This window comes from Puntigrus tetrazona, chromosome 3 (assembly GCF_018831695.1).
Source record: "Puntigrus tetrazona isolate hp1 chromosome 3, ASM1883169v1, whole genome shotgun sequence".
In the NCBI taxonomy this organism is placed as follows: Eukaryota; Metazoa; Chordata; class Actinopteri; order Cypriniformes; family Cyprinidae; genus Puntigrus; species Puntigrus tetrazona.
In genome coordinates, this window is record NC_056701.1 from 10,797,853 (window position 1) to 10,821,882 (window position 24,030).

Sequence of the window (24,030 nt, forward strand, 5' to 3'; positions counted from 1 at the left end):
TGTTTGTGTTTTTGTGTGTGGTGTGTGTGTGTGTGTGTGTATATATATATATATATATATATATATATATATATATATATATATATATATATATATATATATATATATATAAACTGGTGAGAAGTGAGAAAATGACTGAAGAGAATGTGACTGCATCAGATCCATTGAGCATCAAGAACATTTAATCACTGAAAAGAGACCATCATTACATTCAAAAATGATGGCACAAATTTTATAAAAGGGAATGTAATTGACACTGATTTGAAATCAATATTGAAATAATTGAAAATCTATTTCTTTCTAAGAAGAGGTACAAAGACGACAATTTCTTAAATAGATATGTAAGGACAAAACAAACGAATGGACATCAAAATAGGCCAAGCATGTATTCAGGTTGATATATCACTATAAAAAAAGGCAAAGCAGGAGGGGAAAAATACTACATTAAATAAGGGCTAATTGAACCGCCCTAATAAATGCATTACAACCATTCCTCTATATTGTAATGGTGCAGAGAAATACGCCCAATATAAAATCCATTGCCACGATGTGGGGTAACGAACAGTCCCTTCTTACTTTCAGTAAATCAATATTCAGAGTGGTTTAAGGAATCTGGAATCAGATCAGTTACAGTAGCAGGATATAATTCCAAGGATTGTACATTCAATATTTCAGAGCAGTAAACAAGGATTGACAAGACACGGAAACAGCAGGTATTCAAGCAGAGCCTCTGAATGCTGGCACAGCATAACAGGCCATAAATAATTCAGTCAGTGACAATGCACAGCATATCAGACTCGTATTCAGCAAATGTGCTCAATGACCTCTACTTCATTCAGTTCACTTGCTGTGCATTTCCTCCGGCGGCAGCAGCGAGCGGGCAGCGCAAACACAAGATGCGGTGTTCTACAATCAGTTTTAAAGTGTCACCAGGCTGTGGAAAGGAAGTTAGGGAGAGCAGTGGTTTTCAGATGATTTACAAACACCAATGTACATCTCCGTGTTTGTTCAGAATGACCTGAGTGTGTTGCTTGACCTAAGTGAGGTCTCACCAGCATGCATGGTCTCCTCAGAAAGCGATACCAACACAGAGCAGCAATAAACCAAAGATACTCGCTATGCCACTGTTTGAAATGCAGCTACCCTTATTAATGGAAATGAAACGCAAGCTTAAATCAAAACGTCTTGTGATTTGTCTGCGAACCACTGTACAATAATGTAGTACAAGCTCAGAAAATGAGTGTATTTGGCTACATACATTTATAACAAAAAGAGTGTAATTAAAGCATTGTCACTAGTCACTATTTTTAAACTCTGTGTGTGTGTGTGTGTGTGTGTGTGTATATATATATGTAATATAGATACTGTAGTGTATCTCAAACATATGCAATGGCCCTTGAAAAGATTTCAAGTAATAACTCATTCTTCTATGTAGTGGTTGATTTTGGTAAAAGCTTAACATAACAATTCGCCTCAAAGGTTATGTGGAGGCAGTTACAAGCTCAGGGTCACTAAACTGAGCATATTTCCTTTAAGTTGTGACCAATGCAGCATATTAAAACCTGCCTTGACTCATCATCATCTTCAGTTTAGAGACAAGAGGCATTAGACTCAACAGTCTCAAGAAAGTGCACGAGTTGCTTCTTTTCCAAATATTTAATTCCAGTGTACCTGTTGATCAGGGAGCATCTTTTAAATTTCATTTTGTGTCATGTGTAATGTTGGTGTTTTTTTATATTAGTGTTATTTTTTTTAAGATTACGAAGGCTGGGAGATCAAAAATCCGTCAAAATTTCCATCTACTTCTTTAGCTTAGAAAGCATCTTTGATATTTTTAAGCTGTCTGACAGCCAAATCTACAGGAAGGCTGAATTTGAGATGGCTGAGACGGCCCAAGATACGAAGGGCACCTTCGAAGCCCGTCTGGGCCATGTAGCTCCAGGGCTGGTAGTGAGAGTGTATGAGCGTCCCAGACTTGCACAGCAGGTTGAGCCAGGACACAAGCCTCTGCTCATTGAGCGCCATGCACACTAAGGCCTTAAACTCAGAGTCCGCGCTGCGCTTAAATCGCCCATGCTCTTTGAGAACCGTGTGGATGGCCCATAACAGAGACTGCTTGGGCGTGACAGTCACAGGACCGCCCCCCACGGGTAAACTGAAGGACTGAGAGAGCTGGCGGGCGGGCGACTCCACGAACGCCTGGCCATTTTTGGAATGATAGTACTTGATGAAAAGTTCCCAGGGATGCAGGGTCTGGGGAGAAGCGCTGAAGGGCAGCAGGCAGGAAATGGGGGCGAGGACCAGGCTCATGCCTTGAGAAGGAGAGTACAGTCCGTGGGCGAGAAGGTCCCGGAGCGCCAGGGCCAGATCTTTACGCACAGAAGCGGTGAGTTCATCTCGAGGCCCTTCGGGTGTCAGGCAGGCGGAGTAGCTGACCACGTGTTCGTCCTGAGAGCTGGGCTGCTGGCGGGATGCTTGCAGACGTACGCGCTCCACGGCTGCTTCCAGTTTCTGCAGCAGGGGGCCGTAATCCTGCGCCTCGCCGCCCTGAGACCACACGCTCTGGGGCACGTGACCCGCGGCGCACCCGAACTGACTCAGAGCAAAGATCTGCAGCACCGCTAAGGCTCTCTGGATCAGCTGAAGCCCGGTTTCCCGCATCCTCTGGGCCTGTTCGGGATCCACTTTAGACAGAAAGACGGGATTTAGAGTTCAAGGCTTTGCTGTAAAGTCAAATCAAACATATTACGAAGTGAAGTGTAATTACCTCGCTTCATTCCTCCAGTGGCTCCAGTGTTTGGTCCGGGAGCACGAGCCTGTTGGCTCTTCACACCATCATTTAACAGAGGGTTTCCCACTTCGTCTGAGAGAAGATCACAACGGTAATCTAACTGTATTTATGTTGCTTTAAATAGCCACATCAAACTTACAGAACAGAAAGACAGTGCTGTGGGCTCCGCAGACAGTGGCCTTAAGATGAATGATTTTCACTACTGTTCAATAGTTTGGGGTTGGTAAGATTTTTTTATTATTATTATTAATATATGACATTTTAATTTAGCAGACTAAAGACTCATTCATTTGAGCAAAAACATTCTATTTAATAAAGAATCCTGTAAAAAATGCCCTAACTTTTAAAGCTAACTAAAATGATCTGTAAGTAAAATGCTTCAGAATGTTCAGAAAAAATTTCCGTTCTCACTGTACAGACACTATCAAATAAAAACACGAAACTGAACTGGTTCAACAACTGAGTCGTTTCATAATTGATGAACTTTACAGCACTGATAATAAACTGAATTGATTCAGCACTGAATCTGAATTAAGTAGGATAATGACACTATTGTCTGCTTTAGAGTTGCTTTATAGCTGAAAACGTGTTTGTTCTATAATTAATGAACATACACGTCCTGTTTATAATTGTGGAAACAATCTATATTGTATAAAGTGCTATTTAATAACCCAAAGTTGACTAAAAAGTGGAGTAATGATGCAATTCTACTTTGACATCACGGGAATAAATTGCATTTTAAAATATCATAAACAAATAACAGTACATTGACACAAAAAACATCAAAACTACAAACTTTTGCTCAAAAATGAGCATCACTGATCCATAAGCAGACCTCCTCACCCTGTATGAAGTTAATGAACATCTCCAGGTCTCTGATTTGGGTCTTTAGCTGCTCAACCAGCTGCTCCTTGACTCGAGCCGGGTTGACTATCTGAGCTATAGCAGCGTCCACTCTCTGTCGGAGCTCCTCTGGAGTGAGGTTCCCGATGTCTTCATTCAGGTTCACGTCCAGCTTCTTAATCAGCTCATCAATGATCACCTACAGTATTGAGGTGGACAGGCAATAAATAAAACACCTGCAGTGGTTTAAAAGGTAATACTTGCACCGATACGTCTTCAAATGACGTCAACAGCGTGAGGGTGTATTATCAGACGGACCCTCTGTCTCTCCATGACCACAGACTGAGGCAGTGAGTCATAGCTGCCCTCCTGGTAGGCAAAGCGCTCCAGGTCATCGAGTTGAGTCTTCAGCTGGAAAATCAGCTCCTTCTGCTTCTTTCTCTGAGCTTCCAAGCGTTCCCTTTTCTCTCTTTCACTCTGCATATTATGAAAACACAAAACGCACGAGTCAAACAAACTTTAAAAACCTAAAGCCATACTTAAAATTTTCAAAGTGTTTACATTGTAGCTAGCTGAACATATTTGCATACGCTCTGGTGAAGGATAATGAGCTTTTAATTAGTTTGCTTTGTTTGGTTTAGCTTTGCTTATCCGGAAATGCAAAGAGATTCAGAACTGCTATGCACCCAACACAGTTATAGTTCAACTACGGCCTTGTCAAGCTTGTACATGTAAGTCTCTGGGGAACAAAAATGTAACCGATTGTAAAAAAAAAAAAAAAGAGAGCGAACAAAACCAAAACAAGCATGTCATATCAGGAAAACCTTAGGTTAACGCAGAAGTTTATAGAAAGACTGCACAAGGGTCACATTCATGGTACTCACCAATTCATCCTGCAAGCACAGAGTGCAGAAGGGGAAATAAGAAGAAAGGAATGCATTTTAATGGCAGTTACAAGATACTCCAGCAGGAATTTTTACCATGATACTGTGTTGATTATTTTTAAGAGGGTGTGGACTGCAATGCGGTTACATTTTATGCTGATTCCTGAGGGCATCACAGGAATATTGCTTAAGTTGACTGTGTGTAAATGTAAGGGGTTTGTGTAGGTTGTTACAGGAACTATTGAGGACTACTGAAGCAAGCATATTGAAAATAAGACAACACTGATTGATGGCACTGTAGATGAGAGGTTTACAAATTTGGGGCCCACTTAAAAGTTTCGTTTATTGTTACATGTAAGATTATTATAAATGAATAAAAAATAGATTCAATAAAATAATTTGACCAAAATGTAATACATACGCCATTAATTAACACAATACATCAATGCTATTTTGAGTACAATAAAGTAATAATGTAATTCAACAGAAAGTAAATATTGTGTAATTTAAGTCTTTATTTAAACATTTATATGTAAATATTAAATTTTATGATGGGATCCCTCTCATGAGGATAAGCATATTTGGGGCCTGTGGTGTCTAAAATATTGAAAAGTCCTAGTAGATTACATGCATTTGAGATGATTCCACGCCATTATCATACAAAGCACTTTTTTGAGTCATATTTGAGACTAAATAAAATGCATCACTTCAGATGTTAAAAACTAAGCCTGTTTGCTGTTTTTAGCTAACTTAAACCGGTCTAGCTGGACCCCCAGTAGAGCCAAGCTGATATTTATCACAACCAGGCCAGCTGAAAACCAACAAGACTAGTCTGACAGAGACCAGGTCTTGGTTTTTGGGAGATCTTTGGGAGGGTAGAGATCAACAACGGAACTCACAGAGTTTTCCAGCATCTGAGCATCCTGTGCCCTGCAGCCTATGACATGAGGGCAGCCTTTGAAGGCAAACTCCTCCAGCTCCAACAGCATCCTCTCTTTCTCGTCGCTCTGCGCGTGGACGATCTGTTTCAGCCGAAACTGCACTTGAGCGAAGTGAGACGTCAACGCGAGGAGCGATGAGTTCAGCTGCTCCTGCTCATCCTCCAGCTTTCTCAATCTAGATACCATGTCTGTATCGCTGGACGGCGCAGAGCCAGCCTGCGTGCCCCGCTTCCACTGCTCATCCTCCGGGTTGGCCACGGCTCCCACCGGCGCCCAGCGCTCCCCAGCTCCGGCGAAGGCAGCTTCGCTGTCGGAAGTGGACAGATCCTCCGTCGACATTTGATTGATAGCTGAGGCAGACAGCCTGGCTGTCTTTTACCGAAAACAACCTCGACCAACTTAATTGATGCGCTACTGTTTAACGTGAATTCAGAATATACGCAGCCGCTGCTTTAGCAGGTGCAGCGCAGTGTAATACTTACGTCTTCGGAAAACATTGCAACGTAATCGAAACGACTGAGATCTTGAGGTAATGTGGAACGACGGCACCAGAGTTCCGCCGAACGTGCCGTCCTATCAATATGTTCTATGTATCAACGAATGCGTGGGCAGGATGTTTACGCCAGTGCGTCATGACGTCAGAAAGACGCACAGTTAATTCGAGGGCTTAACAGTTTGCTGAGCGTTTCTGTCCATATTTACTCTTCCTTTCATTCTCTCTGTACGTTATTTGGTTTAATGCAACGCCCTAAGTGTCAGTGGGTTGGACTGCGTGCCAAACACACCCTTGACTGTTCTGACCCAGCACAGATTTTTATTACTGCCATCATAGCACCAAAGGGTGCACTTTCTAAAAGCATTGTTTGTTAAGTATGGTGGCAGGTACCAGTGAGTAATACAAATAACAGATTACTTTGGGAAACGCACATCAGGTTGGTTTGGCAGATCCGTACTGCAGCAACAGTTGAAGGGATCTTTGGTCAGTTATGTAGGAGTTATGCTGCCCTCTGCCTGCCGTAGTCTTTTTAGTTTATATATATATTTATATATATATACATATATATATTTATATATATATATATATATATATATATATATATATATACATTATATGCATACACATTATACATAATATGCAGAGTACACACACATATATTAAGTAAACGAACGCTTTTATTTTGGAAGTGGTTAGTCATTTGACAGCGATATTATATATATATATATATATATATATATATATATATATATATATATATATATATATATATATATATATATATAATAAAAAAACAAATAAGGCTTTCTGTCTTTTTCTTTTTTACACAGAAGGTTATAGCCTACACACTGTTTTTACAGAAAAATTACATTTAAAGAGTAAATGCATTAATAGATTTGTTTTTAAAATGACAAAAACCCACAAAGGGTGACATGAAACATGAAATAAATTGTGAAAAACTGGTTGGTCAGTCGTAGCAATTTCTACTATAATTTTAACTTACTATGTTGATTTAGAATAAAATGGTATTTTTCCTTCATATTTGTAATTTTATATATATATATATATATATATATATATATATATATATATATATATATATATATATATATATATATATATATAAAATCATCTACTTTTTCTATTTTTCTAATAATTCTAATATTAATTTTCTAATAACTACTGTAATACATTAATACAAATCTGAAATAAATGTAATACATGTGAAAGTAGAAAAACGGTACAATAGACAATACAATTTACCTTTATCTTTTATTTCCCTTTTAAAGCTGGCAAGGTTTCAAATTGGTCATATTTTTACTTCAGAAAACATCTGTTTAAATGAATAAAAAAGGCAATTATACAAATCACAGATCATAGTCACAAGACTGAAAAAATGTAACCTGTAAACCTTTGAGGCCTGTGATGTTGTAATGGCATACGTGTGATTTACATCCGGCCACTAGAGGTCATCTACGCTTCAATATGTGTTACATTTTTCTATCATTCCATAGTCAAATTATTCTTCAGATAAAACCAAACAGTAACCAAGACACTGGATACTACGCAAAACTACGAACAATGTACATTTTACAATAACACCAATTCTAAAAATGTACAAATTTCTTAGTGGATAACATTTTGGTATTACTGATAGACAATAGCAACAGACATAAGCCATCATATTCAGCCCTGCAAATAAATTCAACCTTTTTCAGTAAAGTGTCTGATTATCTTTGATTAGTACTGTGATAAATCTAAAAAAACGTAACACTTTAAGGAGTGTTGGCCATTTAAGCAACAGAGTGGGAACAACCCAGGTGTTTGTTTTTTACTGTTGATGTATTTATAATTTAATAGCTTGTTTGCTTTTAGAGAAGAACACTCTCCAGTTGTCCCAGTTTCTCCAGTCGAAGCCTACGGCTAAAGTACAAGTTCCACCTGCGCCACATTTGTATCCCGCAGGACAGCAGTGCTTCATATCATCACAGCACTCGGCCTTCGGAGAAGAAGATAACACAGCAAAGAAAGGAGTAAGAGAAAGAACAAGGACTAGATAAACATTTACTGTTTGACTAGCATTTGAATTTACAGAAGTCAATAGAACTGAAATCACAAGACAGTTGAATATATTCAGGAAATTAATTCTCCCATCCAACTTTTGCACACTATTACGCACAGAATGTCTAAATTGAACCCATTAACTAATGAATGAATGAATGAATCAAATGAATTTCGTACTATTAAAAATGTTCTGAAAGATGTTTCTGTGTGCATATAATGAAATTCATTGGTGTTCAGAACACCATTGGACCACAATGGTTTTTATTATATGGAAAAAAAGTAACCAAAAGGTCTTCGTTTCTGTTCCACGGCTAAAAGAAACCTCGGGACTGCATGAATATGAGTTAATTATGGTTTAATACTTTACCTCTGAAGATGGGCAACTAGTTTCAAATGCATGCTAGCCTTTTGGTTGAAAAATATTTTCATGTGATTTTCTTTTTGCCAATAAAAATATTAAAGGTTTCATGTTTAAATAATACAAAAACTTTACTAATAGAAAATACATTTTTGGGTGAAGGTCTAAAAATGTTTTTAAGTGCATTACCTGTGGAGACGGGCAACAGCCCCAGGTGGTCTCGGAGGTTGGACAGCAGGTGTCACTGTCTTTGCAGCTATATCCACCTCCACACTGAATGTCCTTTGAGACTGTCGACTGTGGATTTTGGTCATCAATGTGTGAAAGTGGGACTATTTCCACATGCAGCCAGGTGGTTTTTATGCAGGAGCGTCTACGCAAGTCACACCTGTAGCCGCCGGGACAGCAGTGCTCCTGGTCTGGGCAGCAAACAGCCTATGGTATATAAGAGGTGCATTAAATATATCGAACGTGAACAGATTTTCTCGAGCCAGTCCATGTACACGTATTCTTACCTCAGGAAAAGGGCAGCAGCCCCATTCTCCAGTGGACAGATAGCAGCAGGTCGAATCTGCAGAGCAACTCGACTGCTCATCGCACTCTACAGTGCCGAGATCCAAGCTCGGAGTCGGCGTGCTCTGAGCGGAAAGTTTATTGTACCAGGGGATAACTACATCTCCCTTGATGCAAGACACCTTGATCACATCACACTTATAGTTAGTCGGACAACAGTGTTCCCCATCTTTGCAACATACAGCCTGAGAAAAAAAAAAAAGAAAAAAAAATTAAGCTGACCTTCATAACATGCCGTTTGTTTTCAAATTTACAAAACAAATTGAGTACAGCCTACTTCCATATACAATATTTGTGGTCAGTAATATTTTTTTCATGTTTGTAAAAGCCTTCTCACCAAGGCTGTGTTTACTGGATTTGAAAAAATGCTGTAAAATGTAATATTGTAAAATATTATTACAATTCGAAATAGCTGTTGTGTCATTTATTTCTCCGATGGCAAAATTCATTCTCATTCTGAGCCATTACTGTCACATGATCCTGCAGAAATAATTTTAATATGCTGATTTGATTCTTGAAAAACATTTCTTACTGTCAGCGTTGGAAAAAAAAAACTGTGCTGCATAAAACAGCAGCATTTAGTTGAAATAGAGATCTTTATATAACATTTTAAACTTCTTTACTGTTTTAAATGTATTTTGAACAACTTAAAGCATCCTTGCTGAAAAAGTATTTATTACTTACCCCCCCACAAATTTTTAAACAGCAGTGTACTTTGTATCTATTTTTGCTAATGAGCATCTGTGTTGCACGCACATAAAAGTACCTGAAACTATATATAACAAAGGGCCTTCCCAATGTGATATGATGATGATAAAACCAGAAAAACAGGTAGTTTAGAACATGGCTTTGCATGACGAGCTAGATGATGTTTAGCCCAAATAAACATCTCTGTGTTGTATATAACAGAGTCACACTCACATTAGGCAGTGGGCAACAGCCCCATTTGTTGGATTTTGCAATAAAACAGCAAGTAGTATAATCTGGACAGGAAGTTTGAGAATCACACGGAATCCTGCTATTGTACTTCCCCACTCTGTCTTTCACTTCCCCGTGCTGTCTCTGTTCCTCCTTAGCTGAAGGTTGTTTAATTACGGACATAGGCACAGATGTGGTGTTGCTAGTGCAGCTGAGTGTTACAAAGTCGCAAGTTGTGTCATGTGGACAGCAGTGGAATTTATCCTTACAACACACAGCCTGCAGACAGAACAACCTGACTTTTAGTTATTTTTTATGATTCATTCTATATAATAATATATACACTATTAGTATGTGCTTAGTGCATTTTGATTGCAAAGTTGATTTCTAATTGGCATTTTTTAGGTCTTTTTTCCCCATTTAAACATGCTTGTTGCAAGATATGTGTAGTATGTTACGACTTCTTTATCTTTATTTTATTTAGCTTTTAATAAATATAATATAAATTTACTAAGGTTATGGTTTTAGAAATTACTGAAAATAATGTATTTGCAGTACCATTCAAATGTTTGGGGCCGAAAGACTTTTTTTAAATTGAACAAATGGTCCAAAGAGTACATTATAGTCTTACAAAAAAAATCTATTTTAAATCAATTCTTTTCTTTTGGACTTTCTTCTTATCAAAGAATCTTTTAAAAATGTAGCATGTATAAAAAATATTAAGCAGCACAACAATAACAACAAGTTTTTAATACCACAGGATATTAGACTTTTAGAATATTTGCCATCACAGAAATAAACTACAATTTAAAGTTCAAATTAATTAATTCATTAATTCATTAATTAAAAGAAATTGTATTAATATTTCACAATAGTATTTTTAAATCAAAAAGAGGCATTGTTTGTGGGTGTAAGAGACTTTTTTAAAGGCAATAAATGAGCCTACTGACCCCAAACTTTCAAAAAAAGATCTGCAACAATTTGGTTTCTCAAAGAAATGTTGCTGAGCACTTGAAGTATATAATTGTGAAAGAGGGACTGAGGGATATCATCAAGAGTAATAAAATTCAAAGTTGAAAATGGAGTGTGTATTTTCTCATTTGGTTACTCGTGCAAGATTAGATTAGAAGTATTTCTCCTGTGAGATATACTGTACCTCAGGCAAAGGACAGCAGCCCCATTCTCCATCAATGTTTTTACAGCAAGTGCTAGAATCAGGACAAATGTGACTAGAGTCACAATTCACTTTTGCAGGTGACCTCTGATCTGCTCTAGTGAAAGCAGGCAGCTTCTTGAACCAGAGCTGAGATCCTGAAGAGTCATCACAAGACCCAGCAGCAGTGTTACATGTCGTATCATGAGGACAGCAGTGGATGAAGTCGTCACAACACACGGCCTATTGCAAACAACAAATGCACACCTGTTGCTTAACCCAACACACAATTCTGCATCATGATTGGTTATTTTTGGGTGATGTACCTGTGGCAGAGGACAGCAGGCCCATCCTCCCTCTTTAGTCTTACAGCATGTGCTTCCATCTGGACAGGCCGCTGTGTCGTTGCAGGGGACATCTGAATGCACCGAAGTCACTAGAAAAGGTAAAGACAGTTTAAGACCAAATAAAACGGTAGTTTTATACCATGTCTATGTGTGCTGGATTCTGTGCTTTGCTCTACCTTGTGTAACAGCCCCATCCTGACTGCTGATTGTTTTGACGGGCAGCTTCTCGAACCAGAGCTGAGATCCTGAAGAGTCATCACAAGACCCAGCAGCAGTGTTACATGTCGTATCATGAGGACAGCAGTGGATGAAGTCGTCACAACACACAGCCTACAGAGAAATTAGAGTTATCAAAATATCTTCTGTTGTGTTCCACATTAGAAAGTTTTAAAGGGGATGTCTAATGCCATTTCATGCATTCAAAGTCATTTATACTGTTAAAAAGTTGGATTCTTGTTTAAAAAAAGGATAATGGTATACATGTGCCACATACACTCCTTCCTCCGATTAAGTAGATGTTTCAGAAAGTTTTATTTTTATCACATCATGATGGGCAAAGAACCCAGTGTTACGTGAACAGTGGAAGCAGTTCGTTTTTTCAGACAACAAGAGTTTTTTAAACGTGTTTGATTGTTCCTGACATTTCAGTTGCAAATGGTTTATGAACAAGGCCCAGTTCAACACTGAATTTGCACATCGAAAGATAAAGGATCCTGGTCACGACTGCTGACAGTAAGTAAAACAGCGTCAAATTTCTGTGTTTTGTTGGTGATCAGCACACAAGTGCTCGTCCATCTTAAGCTCCGCCCACAGCACGCCTCTAAGAGCTTCGTTGTTTTCAAAGAGGATCGTAAAGCTCAATACTTCTTTTATAAATATGCAGACTTCCAAAAACTACAGACTTTCTGGAGATATGAAGGATGCAACACTGCTCTGTAAGCATTCAAACGTGAGTTTAAGTGAAACTGTATTTGTGTAATGTCCCCTTTGACAAAATTATTATTCTGAGAATTGTTTTTAATAGATCAGGTGATGTACCTGTGGCAGAGGACAGCAGGCCCATTCTCCTTCTTTAGTCTTACAGCATGTGCTTCCATCTGGACAGGCTGCTGTGTCATTACAGGGGACATCTGAATGCACCGAAGTCACTAGAAAAGGTAAAGACAGTTTAAGACCAAATAAAACGGTAGTTTTATACCATGTCTATGTGTGCTGGATTCAGTGCTTTGCTCTACCTTGTGTAACAGCCCCAACCTGACTGCTGATTGTTTTGACGGGCAGCTTCTCGAACCAGAGCTGAGATCCTGAAGAGTCATCACAAGACCCAGCAGCAGTGTTACATGTCGTATCATGAGGACAGCAGTGGATGAAATCGTCACAACACACAGCCTATTGCAAACAACAAATGCATACCTGTTGCTTAACCAAACACACAATTCAGAATAACTGAACACACAATTCAAAATAACCAAATTTTTGGGTGATGTACCTGTGGCAGAGGACAGCAGGCCCATCCTCCTTCTTTAGTCTTACAGCATGTGCTTCCATCTGGACAGGCCGCTGTGTCATTGCAGGGCACATCTGAATGCACCGAAGTCACTAGAAAAGGTAAAAACAATTTAAGACCAAATAAAACAGTAGTTTTATACCTTGTCTATGTGTGCTGGATTCTGTGCTTTGCTCTACCTTGTGTAACAGCCCCATCCTGGCTGCTGATTGTTTTAACGGGCAGCTTCTCGAACCAGAGCTGAGATCCTAAAGCGTCATCACAAGACCCAGCAGCAGTGTTACATGTCGTATCATGAGGACAGCAGTGGATGAAGTCGTCACAACACACAGCCTATTGCAAACAACAAATGCACACCTGTTGCTTAACCAAACACACAATTCTGCATCATGATTGGTTATTTTTGGGTGATGTACCTGTGGCAGAGGACAGCAGGCCCATTCTCCTTCTTTAGTCTTACAGCATGTGCTTCCATCTGGACAGGCCGCTGTGTCATTGCAGGGAACGTCAGAGGCTGAAGGTACAGAAAGTTAAAAGAGTTTTATGTTAAATGTGTACTTGTGTGCTGGGTTTCAGGGCTTTGGAGTGTTTGTTGACTTACTTTGTTTGTCTTGACTGATGATTGGCTGCACGGGCACCTGTTCCACCCAGGGCACACCAGAACATGAAGGGTCCTCACACGTCCCAGCAGCAGTGTTACATTTCTGACCATGAGGACAGCAGTGGATGAAGTCGTCACAGCACACAGCCTACAGAACAAAAAGAGAGACAGAGAGAGCTAGATAGATCTACATCTGTTTTTTCTTACATTTTCTGTGGATGATGCATATAACGTTGTTTCACGTGACCCAAGATTGAAACTTAGCTGGTGGACCTTTCCTTATTCTATCCCTCCTACTTACTATTATTACTAATTGCTATAAAAGGCAAAATGCCAAAATATAAGTATATAAACAGAAAACCTAAAGACCCCCCAAGCATTCCCAGTGCAAACAGTAGAGAGAAATTCTTGCAGAAATGTAATGGCTAAGCTAATTGCACAGAGGGTACAATGAACTGATTCTGTATTAGATTTTCTATTAGGTAGGTGATGTACCTGTGGCAGAGGACAGCAGGCCCATTCTCCCTCTTTAGTCTTACAGCATGTGCTTCCATCTGGACAGGCCGCTGTGTCATTGCAGGGCACACCTGAATGCACCGAAGTCACTAGAAAAGGTAAAGACAGTTTAAGACCAAATAAAACAGTAGTTTTATACCATGTCTATGTGTGCTGGATTCAGTGCTTTGCTCTACCTTGTGTAACAGCCCCATCCTGACTGCTGATTGTTTTGACAGGCAGCTTCTCGAACCAGAGCTGAGATCCTGAAGAGTCATCACAAGACCCAGCAGCAGTGTTACATGTCGTATCATGAGGACAGCAGTGGATGAAGTCGTCACAACACACAGCCTATTGCAAACAACAAATGCACACCTGTTGCTTAACCCAACACACAATTCTGCATTATGATTGGTTATTTTTGGGTGATGTACCTGTGGCAGAGGACAGCAGGCCCATTCTCCCTCTTTAGTCTTACAGCATGTGCTTCCATCTGGACAGGCCGCTGTGTCATTGCAGGGAACGTCAGAGGCTGAATATAAAGAAGACAATGACAGAAACCCTTTGAGAAATGGTACTACTTGTGTACACATATATAAAACATGCATGTATGGCCAAATTTGCACAAACTCTTTGGTAGTACACCAGGCAGGCTAGTCATTTGGTTGCCAGCAGTAGTGATTTGTCTGGTTGTAGTGAGTTCAGCTTCAGCTCTCATTTCTGCAGCTTTGGAAGAATAAGGGCAAAGACATGAAAATGCTGAATTTCATTGGTTGAATTTATCGTAAAAATTCTCTTGGATAATAGCCTACGTTTGTGATCTTCCCATTCAGCTCTAAGACGAGCAGGGAACTTGTCCCACATAGGCAGCTCCTGATTGGTGGAGGACATGCACTTGGAGGCTTCAACATCACAGACACTGTCCTCTGGACAACAGTGGATTTTATCATCACAACATACAGCCTACAGACAGAAAACACAAATGACAGATGAAAGAACGTGAAAAACTTTCATGAACAAATTAAGAAATTGATACTTTTATTCATTAAGCATCTTAGAGGATTTTAGATTGTTGTAAAACATCTTTATATACTTTTAGAACAACTTTATGCTCATCAAAGAATCATAGTTACCACAAAAATATTAAGCACCACAGCTGTTTTTATCATTAAATCGGCAGAAATTAGAATCAGTTCTCAAGGATCGTGTGCCACTAAAAACTGCACTAATGAAAATTGTACATTTTACATTGTACATACATATCAGAAATACGCTAGCTTTGGCCAAATATTTAAAAAGTTTTTTATTTTAAACTTTATGTCAGCATGTCTCTGCACATATTACTTTATTTCAACTGGGCCAATACCTTTGGCACTGGACAGCATGCCCACTGACCATCTTCTGCCTCACAACATGTGGTGTCCACGGGACACTCTGAGATCCCATTTCCACAAAGAACAGTCTTGACTGGTTCTACAAACAATCACAGGACAACACCATGAGCTGCACTTGCATCCTATCCAAATGAACACAATTCAACTATTAAAATAAAAGATTATTTTATCATGAAATGCTCTAGATCTCTTTCATACCTTTTAGTTTGACACAGGACTTGCTGTCTGCACTGCATTCATGGTCTTTTGGGCAGCAGTGTTTCCCATCTGAGCACACAAGACCCTGAAATAACAAGCATTATATATATCATTCTTTTTTTGCAACTAGGTGAGAGGCCTTTCAATACACCATGTTGTGGAAAAGGAGCTAGATGTTGTTCCTGTTATAATGTAATTTACCTGTGCTACAGGACAGCACCCATATGATGAAGCCATCAGCAGACAGGAGAACTCAGCAGGACAGAAGGAGCCATCAGGACAGGTGATATCATTCTCACTCGCCGGTAATGAGGGAATCATTCTGAACGACTGAGGAATGAGGTTTGTTAAAGGGATAGTTCACCCAAAAATCTAAGTTCTGTCATCATTTACCCATCCTCAAGTCGTTTTTTTAACCTGTATCAGGTTGATTCTTCTGCTGAGCACAGAAGAAGATATTGTGAAGAAGGTTGGTCACCGGACATTTGACGATAACCATTGACCGAACAAATAATCAATGGCTACCATCTCTTCGGTTACCAACATTTTTCAAAATATCTTCTTTTTTCATGAAGTTTAGTAAATGACGAAAGTAGTTTTGCATGTTATGTCTTAAATATACATATAGGGCAGAACACATTTTTATTTAGACTCCTCATACTGTGTGTTTTCTCACTTTGGGATGGTCTGTCTGTTTAGCTGGTATCCTCTTCACAAACGGCATTGCAAGTGTAGCGTTTTCACATATGGAGTCTGTAACACTGCACAGCATGTATTCAGGACAGCAGTGCAGGTGGTCCTCACAGCACTCTCCCTACACACACACACACACACATACAATTAAAAACATACATGAGCTGGTCTTAATAACACTTTATTTTAACATTAACCTTTTAACATTATAATAGTAAATAACTTTGCAACTACATGTCAACTAACAGTCATAAAAATATTAGCAGTCTCTCTGCTTGATATCTTCTAACACTTTATTTTTGATGGGTCCACAACAACCAACATACTCACTATGAGAAACTGTGCAAGAATATGATTATTCTACTAACCCTAAACCTAAGCTAACAGTGTACTCTGAGAGTTAGCAGACATGTAATTGCAAATTAATGAGAATTAGCTGACGTATAATTTCAAAGTTACTTATAATTAGTAGAATGTCTAAAATGGACTATCAAAATAAAGTGTAATCCCCTGATCATTGACAAAGTTAATTGAGGAATACAGCACTGAAGCTGGACAACTGACACACTATCTTCTGATTACAGCTTAATTTCTTTGCACTCTTTGAATAGCAAAGTCATCAAAGAGTGATTTGCATGTTGATACTATAGGGGTGTCTTATCATATAATTTATTACAAGAGCTGACAGTGTGAATGGGAGCAACTGAGGAATATCTGAGAGAGCATATAAACGAGTGACCGCGGAGCAATAAGTTCCATGTCCGTGTGCAATTTAGCTTCTCTTGTCGGACATGAACTGCCTTGTACCACCTTTACTATATTTACAGAAGAGTACCTAAAACTAATGCTAAATATACTACGGGCCGCTGAATGCTTGAATGTGATTGGCCGATGAACGTTGAAGGGTGAACGTAGCTCCAGGCAGGGCTTACAACCAAAACCGACAATGACACTGGTCAAACAAATTAATATAATAAACAGTGTGATAAACAAACAACCAAAAAAAAAAATTACGTTTTATTATGTACAGCAAGCACATACTCTATCAATATTTATCTATATCTTGCTCTCTCTCCCTCAGAGACACATAAACACATTAATATACGTGCTAATGTTGTAGCGACTTAATCTGTAACATCAACTTGAAAACTTTACTTGTCAAAAGTAACAACGGCGCTGTTAGTGAAGAAAATTAACTTTCTCTCATACACACATGCACACACACACACACACACACACACACAAACATAACTTAGTTATTAACTGCTCAAGCCTTTGTTACTAGGTCTAAAATGACGTTCTGGAATTAACAACGTTAGATGAGATGTTTCCCCTCCTCGGGTGCGCATTATAATTCATTTCTAATAATTATTTAATTATAATAATAATTATAATAATTATTTCTAATAATTAATTATTCCTTACTTAAACAGTCTTTATGTGTAAGTCACTAGTTAGGTGTCTCACGTTATGGAAAGGGCAGCAGCTGAATTCTCCGGTGGGATCCTGGCAGCATGTCTGGCCTGCCTCACACACTTCATTGTTGGGGCACTGCGAGCAAGCAACCAGAGTCACCAGAGCGAGGCCTAATGTCACTTTCAACATCTGGATGGAAAGGGAGAGAGTTAACACATTTAAGGGGTCACATGACGCAGTTTAGAAATTTCCATTGTTTTTAGAGTGTTACAAGCTCTTGGTGCATAAAGAAGTAAAGTTTCAAAGACTAAAGTCTTAAAACGAATGCAGACATTGTTATATTTATGAGGCGTGATGCAGGTAGATGCGTAAAACGACGGTATTAAATCATGATAATCAGTAATTATGTCTCCAATGGGTGTAACAAATGACTCGTTTTTAATGTGTTTCATTGTTTTGGTGTAATAGCAGCATTACATTATAATAAGGTACGTAACATTTCCACCGAATGCTTGAGGTATTCGGCCAATCATAACTCACTGGATAGCTGGTCAATCAGAGCACACTTTTTTTTAGAACGAGACTTAAACCACAAAAACGCATTGCGTTACACCAAATACAGTTTTAGCAACATCATAATGCCACTTTAAAAACAACAGATTTGAAATATGAAAAATATTTGATGTGTTTTAGAGAACATTGATACACTTCAATAGTTCATGATACTTTCATAGTACCTCATCAGAACTTTCCATCTCGGATTCTGGGTCACAATAAAACATGTGCTTCACTGTCTATTTTTTGAGCTATAACAGTGGAAGTGCATCATTTTAATTCCCGTATCACTTCTTCTTTCATACTGAAGCAAAGGTTCACCAGAGAAACTATGCTGACCTTAGAAAGAATAACTGAAACTCAGGAATATGAATGTCTCAGAAAAAAAAAGAAGTTCAAATTTAGCAAAATAAATGTTGCACAGCTTGCGAGTGTCTTATTTTCTTATTCCTGACTGAAGGCAAACCAGGACACCAGTAAATGAACGCTGTAGTTTTATTTCCTTTTATTGACAGGGGGAATCCCCCGAATACCAGCCCACATTGTGACTGATTTTAGCACCTAGGCTTCTATTGCAGCAAAAAGGGGAAACTGTGAATGTGGATTTGGTTTCTAGTCACTGATTAATTTCAGCATTCTCTGATCATAATGTTTAAATGACCAATAATTCCAAGAATTCCAAAAATCTCTTCTGACCCGAAAGAAAGAGAGAGGATGCACTTCAATTCAACTTACATTTAATTGAATGAACAGGTGGATTTGTAAACGGCTGAAGGTGAATGACCAGTCCGTGGATCCGTGAGTTCCAAGTTACCGATCTGTGAGCAGACATAAACGTTTTAGATAAAGAATTATAATTATAGGCTAATTAAATTCAACATTGCATTCGATTCTCTTTTGCAGTTTACCACACCAATATGCTACGCGAAAGTGTGTCAGTCCTTTGTAGGAAAAAAATCTGCTATAGCAACGAGTGACGTCCAATTCTATGTAATAATCACGAGCAAAGCACTTTTGCGCAAAACGTTTACCACTGTTTGAAAAAGCGCAAATAGACGTACGGCGGAAATGCAAGACCTACCTTGTCCCCTCGCAACGTTTCCACACTGTGCTTGAATTAATAAACGTTTGCCCATTAAATGAGTTCTGTCAAGCTCCGCCTATATTAGAGGGCAGTCTTTGGATAATGTAGGCTCTATCGGTAACTTTGTTATCCATGTTTGATTCCCTGTAAATGTACATTAAGACGAGCACATGAAGAGTTTAAACAAAAAAAAAATAAAATAATAAAGAATAAAATAAAGCTGCGTGGTGCTCGAACAGCTCTAGAGCAACTACTTTTTATTGTTCGCCTCTGTAAGTCACTTTGCATGAACTACTAATGTAAAGTATCTGAAAAAATATCATTCTGATGTAAATATTACTTAGGATGAAAATAGCGTTTAATGCATGGCGACACCAGCCTGAACGTAAGGCGGAACATTTATTTTCCACAGTGTGCAACTCGGATCTAATCGGGTACAGAATCACATAATTTGGTGCCCCTATCACTGCATGATTATGTCAAATGTATGATTATTAATGACGTATAATAGGCTACCGATGTTGCTGTATATAGCCTACATATGTTAAAGACCGTCTTTTAATGAGCAACACCACCCTCTGGTGAACAGAGCTTGTAAATATGTAGCTTATGTATTTCAATGATTAAGAGGCTGCCTGAAACGAAAGCGAAACTGCTCTCTCTCTCTATCTACTGTTCGCTTTATTACGGTAAGTACCTATTTCACTTGTTCATTAACTAAGCATATGCGCAAAATAAGCGAACATGACACAACAAAAAAGGTATACAATGATTTAAACGAGACCGGTTACGAAAAATGACTAGGCTATGCGATTGTGTGGTGTTTTGTTGAAAAGGCGGTTTTGTAAGACGCAGCCTAGGCTATATGACAAGCGAAAGTATTTAATGTCAGCATTTTGTTTGTATGCTTGCGCCTAAATGTGTTCAATAGATTTCATTTAAATAGTTTTACAGCACTTTTGACGACGTCAACAACTTATGCTGTGACGTTGAACCATGTAGTTCATACTAAAGCTTAAGTTTGGTAGCGATAGAAAGACTTAACCGGCTATGTTCAGACGATAAAATGTTGTATTCGACGAAAAACAAGGTGGCCATATATATTATAAACTCTTCTGTCCTAGGTAACAGTGCTTTCTGTTTGTTCACAGGTTCTTGCGTAGGTAGAAATGTCTGCTGAGGTAAAGCAAGTGTTGTTGTTTTTTGCCATTCGCTTTTCTGTTTCAGTTAAATGACTTTGTCATATTGTTTGCCCACTTAGGATTTCAGAATTGTTGCAGAAGACGAGTCTTTGAGTTGTCAGGACAGTGTACTGGAGATCAAAAAATATAAGGTATTTTACATTACAAATGGCCTGTAAACCCGAATACAAGTTAATCGTTATGTCATCTTATATGTCCACAGGCACATTATGAAGCAATAATGAAAGAACAAAAAATACTAAAAGATGGCATAGATAACAACAATTACTATGCCAAGGAATTTAAACAACGAGCTTATGAGAAGAAAGTGTCATCCGAGGAAGAAAACAATAAACGTTCTAAGACCATTCAGAGGGAGAAGGTCAGTATAAATACATCTACAGATGCTAATATCCCTTCATTTAAAGTTTTTTTTCCAGAAATGTGGTCATGGGTTTCTCTGTGTAGGAGAAATGCAGAGCCGTACTGGAGGAAAACACCAAGCTGCAGAATGAGATCCAGAAAATGAGGGAGGAGATGCAACGTCTGGACTGTAAAAACAGCAATCTGAAAAAGCAAACCGAGGTCTAAAAGTGTCAAAATAAATATATTCACGCTTACGTTAGATGCAAGCATTGAACTGAAACGACAGTAGCCTATATCAGTACAATATGTTGAAATACTTTTTAGTAAACATTTTTAAACTTCTTTCTTGTCCTTTATATTCATGTAAATTTAAACCTAAAATCGCAATGTTTTTTGTTTTTTTTAAATCCACGCACACTTTAACAACTGAGATTATTTCTACACAGATTTCTACAGCGGTGCCTGAGAGGAAGGTTGTGTTTCGGGGAAATACACAAGAGGGAGCCCATGCCGTGAGTTTTGATGTGAATCCCCGAATAGTTTATCCAATGGAGGGTGGAACAGCGCTGATCACCTTCGAGGAAAAGGATGGTATGTAAAGGTTCGCCTGTAATAAATAATATTTTGTCATAAAACTTGTATGACTGTATGAGGGTTTTTTTTTTCTATTTTTGAGGCCCCCCTCTTAATGTATGGCCATTCTTAGTTTCTTTAATTAGATATAATTTCAAAATAGTCAATCTAAAATAGTCATAATTAAAATGTAAAAATTAAATAATGTAGGTTAAGTTTTAGCGGCCCAGTTCTTTTCAAACAATCCAGTCTTCTAGTTGTTTGTGAAGTACTAGAAAAAAATTATTTTTTTCATTTTTTATTTGTATATGAATATATTTGTACTCAGCACTTTTATTTTTAAGAGTGTAGTGGTTCTGGGCCCTGCCACAGATTTTCACACTAAAAAGACATAATACATACCAGGGCGTCTTCTGGCTTATTGCTTTATTAACCTCTCTTCAAATGTCTTCTTATACTACATTTTAGTGGCTCAGAAAATACTAAACCTAAAGGATCATTCGGTGCAACTTGGAGATTGTACCATCACTGTGCAGGCTAAACCCATTCAATTCCTGGTCCCCAGCTATGTTGAGGTAATTGAGACAAGCTGATTTTTTTGGATTGCACTGTGTTCCTATGGACTAATGAAACAACACTCTCTCTCCGTCTGTTAGATGGAAACACAAGTGTGCCCACGCAGAATCCTAGTCTCCAACTTGCCAAAGGAAGAGCCTGAGGAGAGAGTCCTAGACAAACTGGACATCCATTTTTCTCGGTCAAGGAATGGAGGCGGCGAGGTGGAGGACAGAGAGATGCTGCACGACTCCGGGACTGTGGTTATTACCTTCATAGACGATAAGAGTAAGTTAACTAAATTCACCTCAGTGCATGATGCATGGGGATGTTTTTTATCAAATTCTTTTGTTTCTATTTGTCTTCAGTTGCCAAAGGTCTCTCCGACAAACAAGATCATGATGTAGAGTTTGGTAAGAAGAAGCACAAGGTGAAGGTCACTCCATTTCTCAATGGAGAGATTTCACAGATGAAGGTAGGAAGAACGGAGTGTGTCGCAATAATTTCAGTTGTTAATGCTGGTTTGTTTATGAAGTTTATAAACTCTCTCTCAGATCTGTAACTCTGAGTGCACGCGCACAGTGCTGCTGACGGGCATCCCGGACATCATGGACAAAGATAACCTGCAGGACAACCTGGAGATCCACTTCCAGAAGTCGGCCAATGGTGGCGGAGAGGTGGAAGGCATCATCTACAACCCTCTGGGCCACACTGCCCTTGCTTTGTTTGATGAGGACTCCCCTCCAGACAACCAGAGCGAGAGCTAAAAAACCTTTACAGGCCAGAGATCCAGTGTTGCCTTTAAAAAAAAAAAACCCACATCATTCATTTGTAATAGACTGGGTTATGTTTTATGAGTCAATCTGAATCACAGGAAAGGTTTATCTGCATACAATCTGTGTCACAATCGTATCTGTACACAAAAACAAGAAAATCTTAAAAAGAACAAAGTCTTAAATAAATGTGCCATAACTATATTACAATGTTTGCAGGAATTCCACGAAACCAATCCAAAAGAAAAAATAAGATATATTCTGCACAGTGAAAATGAAGGTTACTTTGATGTAAATATATAAACAATAGTCAACATTTGAAGTGGATTTTATATATATATATATAAATTCTCCTGGTAAATATGATCAAAGAAGGCTCTGAAAATTAATCTGCATTATTTAAAAAAGGCTGATAAGAATTTGAAATGTCATTATGAAATAAATGTTTTTCTCAAATACATGTCGGACGGTTATTCTTACGAGTAAAATATCTCTGTATATATGTGCAAGTATATTCCCATTCATATTCAGAATTTCGAGCACTCCAGGGTGATTATGAACATCAAATTATCCAACCATGGCTTCCTGTTTCACAAATATATGAATAGGAAGGAACACAAAACCCAAATTCCTTTACTCGTCCATCACAATGAGAAAAACTAAAGAATGTATTTCTAATGTGCAGCAAAAGATAAAGCTTCACAAATTTCCACAATCAGGGAAATAATTACGAATTTCCAATCAACAGAAAATGTTACGACACTCTCTGAACAAGGACTTGTGTCTGTATCGTCCTAACGCACGGTGAGGAGGAACGTTTGAGTGGCCAAAGACTCTCGCAGGACTACAGCTGGAGAATTGCAGAAAACATTTAGAGTCTCTGGGTCAGAAAACCCAAATCACCCCAATGTTGCTTGAAAAATTCTCCTAGCTCATCCGAAAAACAAACCCATGCATATTCAATTATCATACATGACGTGGAATTTAAATGTGACTATCTTGTAAGGTCAGATGAAAGAAAAAAAAAAAAAAAAAAGCAAACACTCAAGATGGCTTGGGTGAACACAGGCATAAAAAAGTACCCCATGTGTAGGCTGGTACAATTAAATACACTGCTATATGTTTATGTTGTAGGCCTGACATCTTGTTTAAATACATCTTGGATTCTAACAAATAATCTTATAATGGGCAATGTTTGGGTTCTTTCAACTGTACAATAATCCAAATACAAACCTCTAAAACAACACAAAGATGGGTCACTGAGGACAAAA

At 38.5% G+C, this 24,030-nt stretch overlaps 3 protein-coding genes across 17 annotated transcripts; 1 reads left to right on the top strand and 2 right to left on the bottom strand.

Annotated features, from left to right (window-relative positions):
• Nucleotides 1–160: 160 nt before the first annotated feature.
• Nucleotides 161–5,980, bottom strand: rundc1 (RUN domain containing 1). 2 transcript variants are annotated; one of them, XM_043235857.1, is made up of 6 exons: nucleotides 5,418–5,980; nucleotides 4,519–4,527; nucleotides 3,953–4,111; nucleotides 3,635–3,833; nucleotides 2,768–2,863; nucleotides 161–2,684 (listed from the first exon to the last, which is right to left on the bottom strand). In XM_043235857.1, exons 1-6 carry the CDS (start codon nucleotides 5,796–5,798, stop codon nucleotides 1,813–1,815), a joined length of 1,716 nt encoding a protein of 571 aa, XP_043091792.1. In that variant the 5' UTR covers nucleotides 5,799–5,980; the 3' UTR covers nucleotides 161–1,812. The 2 variants fall into 2 exon arrangements, with proteins under 2 accessions (XP_043091792.1, XP_043091793.1); XM_043235858.1 differs by lacking the exon at nucleotides 4,519–4,527.
• A 1,228-nt stretch (nucleotides 5,981–7,208) lies between these two features.
• Nucleotides 7,209–19,388, bottom strand: grna (granulin a). 13 transcript variants are annotated; one of them, XM_043233847.1, is made up of 25 exons: nucleotides 19,309–19,386; nucleotides 18,963–19,045; nucleotides 17,724–17,861; nucleotides 16,240–16,377; nucleotides 15,765–15,893; nucleotides 15,564–15,648; nucleotides 15,338–15,444; nucleotides 14,784–14,934; nucleotides 14,602–14,691; nucleotides 14,406–14,503; nucleotides 14,169–14,322; nucleotides 13,972–14,081; nucleotides 13,477–13,624; nucleotides 13,292–13,389; nucleotides 13,055–13,208; nucleotides 12,858–12,967; nucleotides 12,604–12,757; nucleotides 12,407–12,516; nucleotides 11,545–11,698; nucleotides 11,348–11,457; nucleotides 11,025–11,264; nucleotides 9,872–10,147; nucleotides 8,893–9,135; nucleotides 8,567–8,812; nucleotides 7,209–7,954 (listed from the first exon to the last, which is right to left on the bottom strand). In XM_043233847.1, exons 3-25 carry the CDS (start codon nucleotides 17,859–17,861, stop codon nucleotides 7,802–7,804), a joined length of 3,396 nt encoding a protein of 1,131 aa, XP_043089782.1. In that variant the 5' UTR covers nucleotides 18,963–19,045; nucleotides 19,309–19,386; the 3' UTR covers nucleotides 7,209–7,801. The 13 variants fall into 13 exon arrangements, with proteins under 13 accessions (XP_043089782.1, XP_043089781.1, XP_043089793.1 ...); XM_043233846.1 differs by having other exon boundaries at nucleotides 14,602–14,697; XM_043233858.1 differs by lacking the exon at nucleotides 9,872–10,147 and having other exon boundaries at nucleotides 19,309–19,385.
• Nucleotides 19,389–19,877: 489 nt separating this feature from the next.
• Nucleotides 19,878–23,095, top strand: ifi35 (interferon-induced protein 35). 2 transcript variants are annotated; one of them, XM_043233860.1, is made up of 10 exons: nucleotides 19,878–20,000; nucleotides 20,463–20,492; nucleotides 20,573–20,644; nucleotides 20,716–20,874; nucleotides 20,961–21,077; nucleotides 21,305–21,449; nucleotides 21,900–22,006; nucleotides 22,088–22,274; nucleotides 22,355–22,461; nucleotides 22,541–23,095. In XM_043233860.1, exons 2-10 carry the CDS (start codon nucleotides 20,481–20,483, stop codon nucleotides 22,751–22,753), a joined length of 1,119 nt encoding a protein of 372 aa, XP_043089795.1. In that variant the 5' UTR covers nucleotides 19,878–20,000; nucleotides 20,463–20,480; the 3' UTR covers nucleotides 22,754–23,095. The 2 variants fall into 2 exon arrangements, with proteins under 2 accessions (XP_043089795.1, XP_043089796.1); XM_043233861.1 differs by lacking the exon at nucleotides 19,878–20,000 and adding an exon at nucleotides 20,043–20,072.
• Nucleotides 23,096–24,030: the final 935 nt, after the last annotated feature.

Bases quoted from the DNA above. Each gene is read 5' to 3' on its own strand.
- rundc1 (XM_043235857.1), bottom strand. From the start codon at position 5,798: ATGTCGACGGAGGATCTGTCCACTTCCGACAGCGAAGCTGCCTTCGCC. The intron at 3,834-3,952 runs GTCCGTCTGATA...TCAATACTGTAG, and splicing joins TGGTCATGGAGAGACAGAGG to GTGATCATTGATGAGCTGAT. The intron at 2,864-3,634 runs GTGAGGAGGTCT...ATCTTCTCTCAG, and splicing joins GTTCATTAACTTCATACAGG to ACGAAGTGGGAAACCCTCTG.
- grna (XM_043233846.1), bottom strand. From the start codon at position 17,861: ATGTTGAAAGTGACATTAGGCCTCGCTCTGGTGACTCTGGTTGCTTGC. The intron at 15,445-15,563 runs GTATGAAAGAGA...GATTGTTTGTAG, and splicing joins GTCCTGTGTCAAACTAAAAG to AACCAGTCAAGACTGTTCTT. The intron at 12,758-12,857 runs GTACATCACCCA...TGTTTGCAATAG, and splicing joins CCTGCTGTCCTCTGCCACAG to GCTGTGTGTTGTGACGATTT.
- ifi35 (XM_043233860.1), top strand. The intron at 21,450-21,899 runs GTATGTAAAGGT...ACTACATTTTAG, and splicing joins CACCTTCGAGGAAAAGGATG to TGGCTCAGAAAATACTAAAC. The intron at 22,007-22,087 runs GTAATTGAGACA...TCCGTCTGTTAG, and splicing joins TGGTCCCCAGCTATGTTGAG to ATGGAAACACAAGTGTGCCC.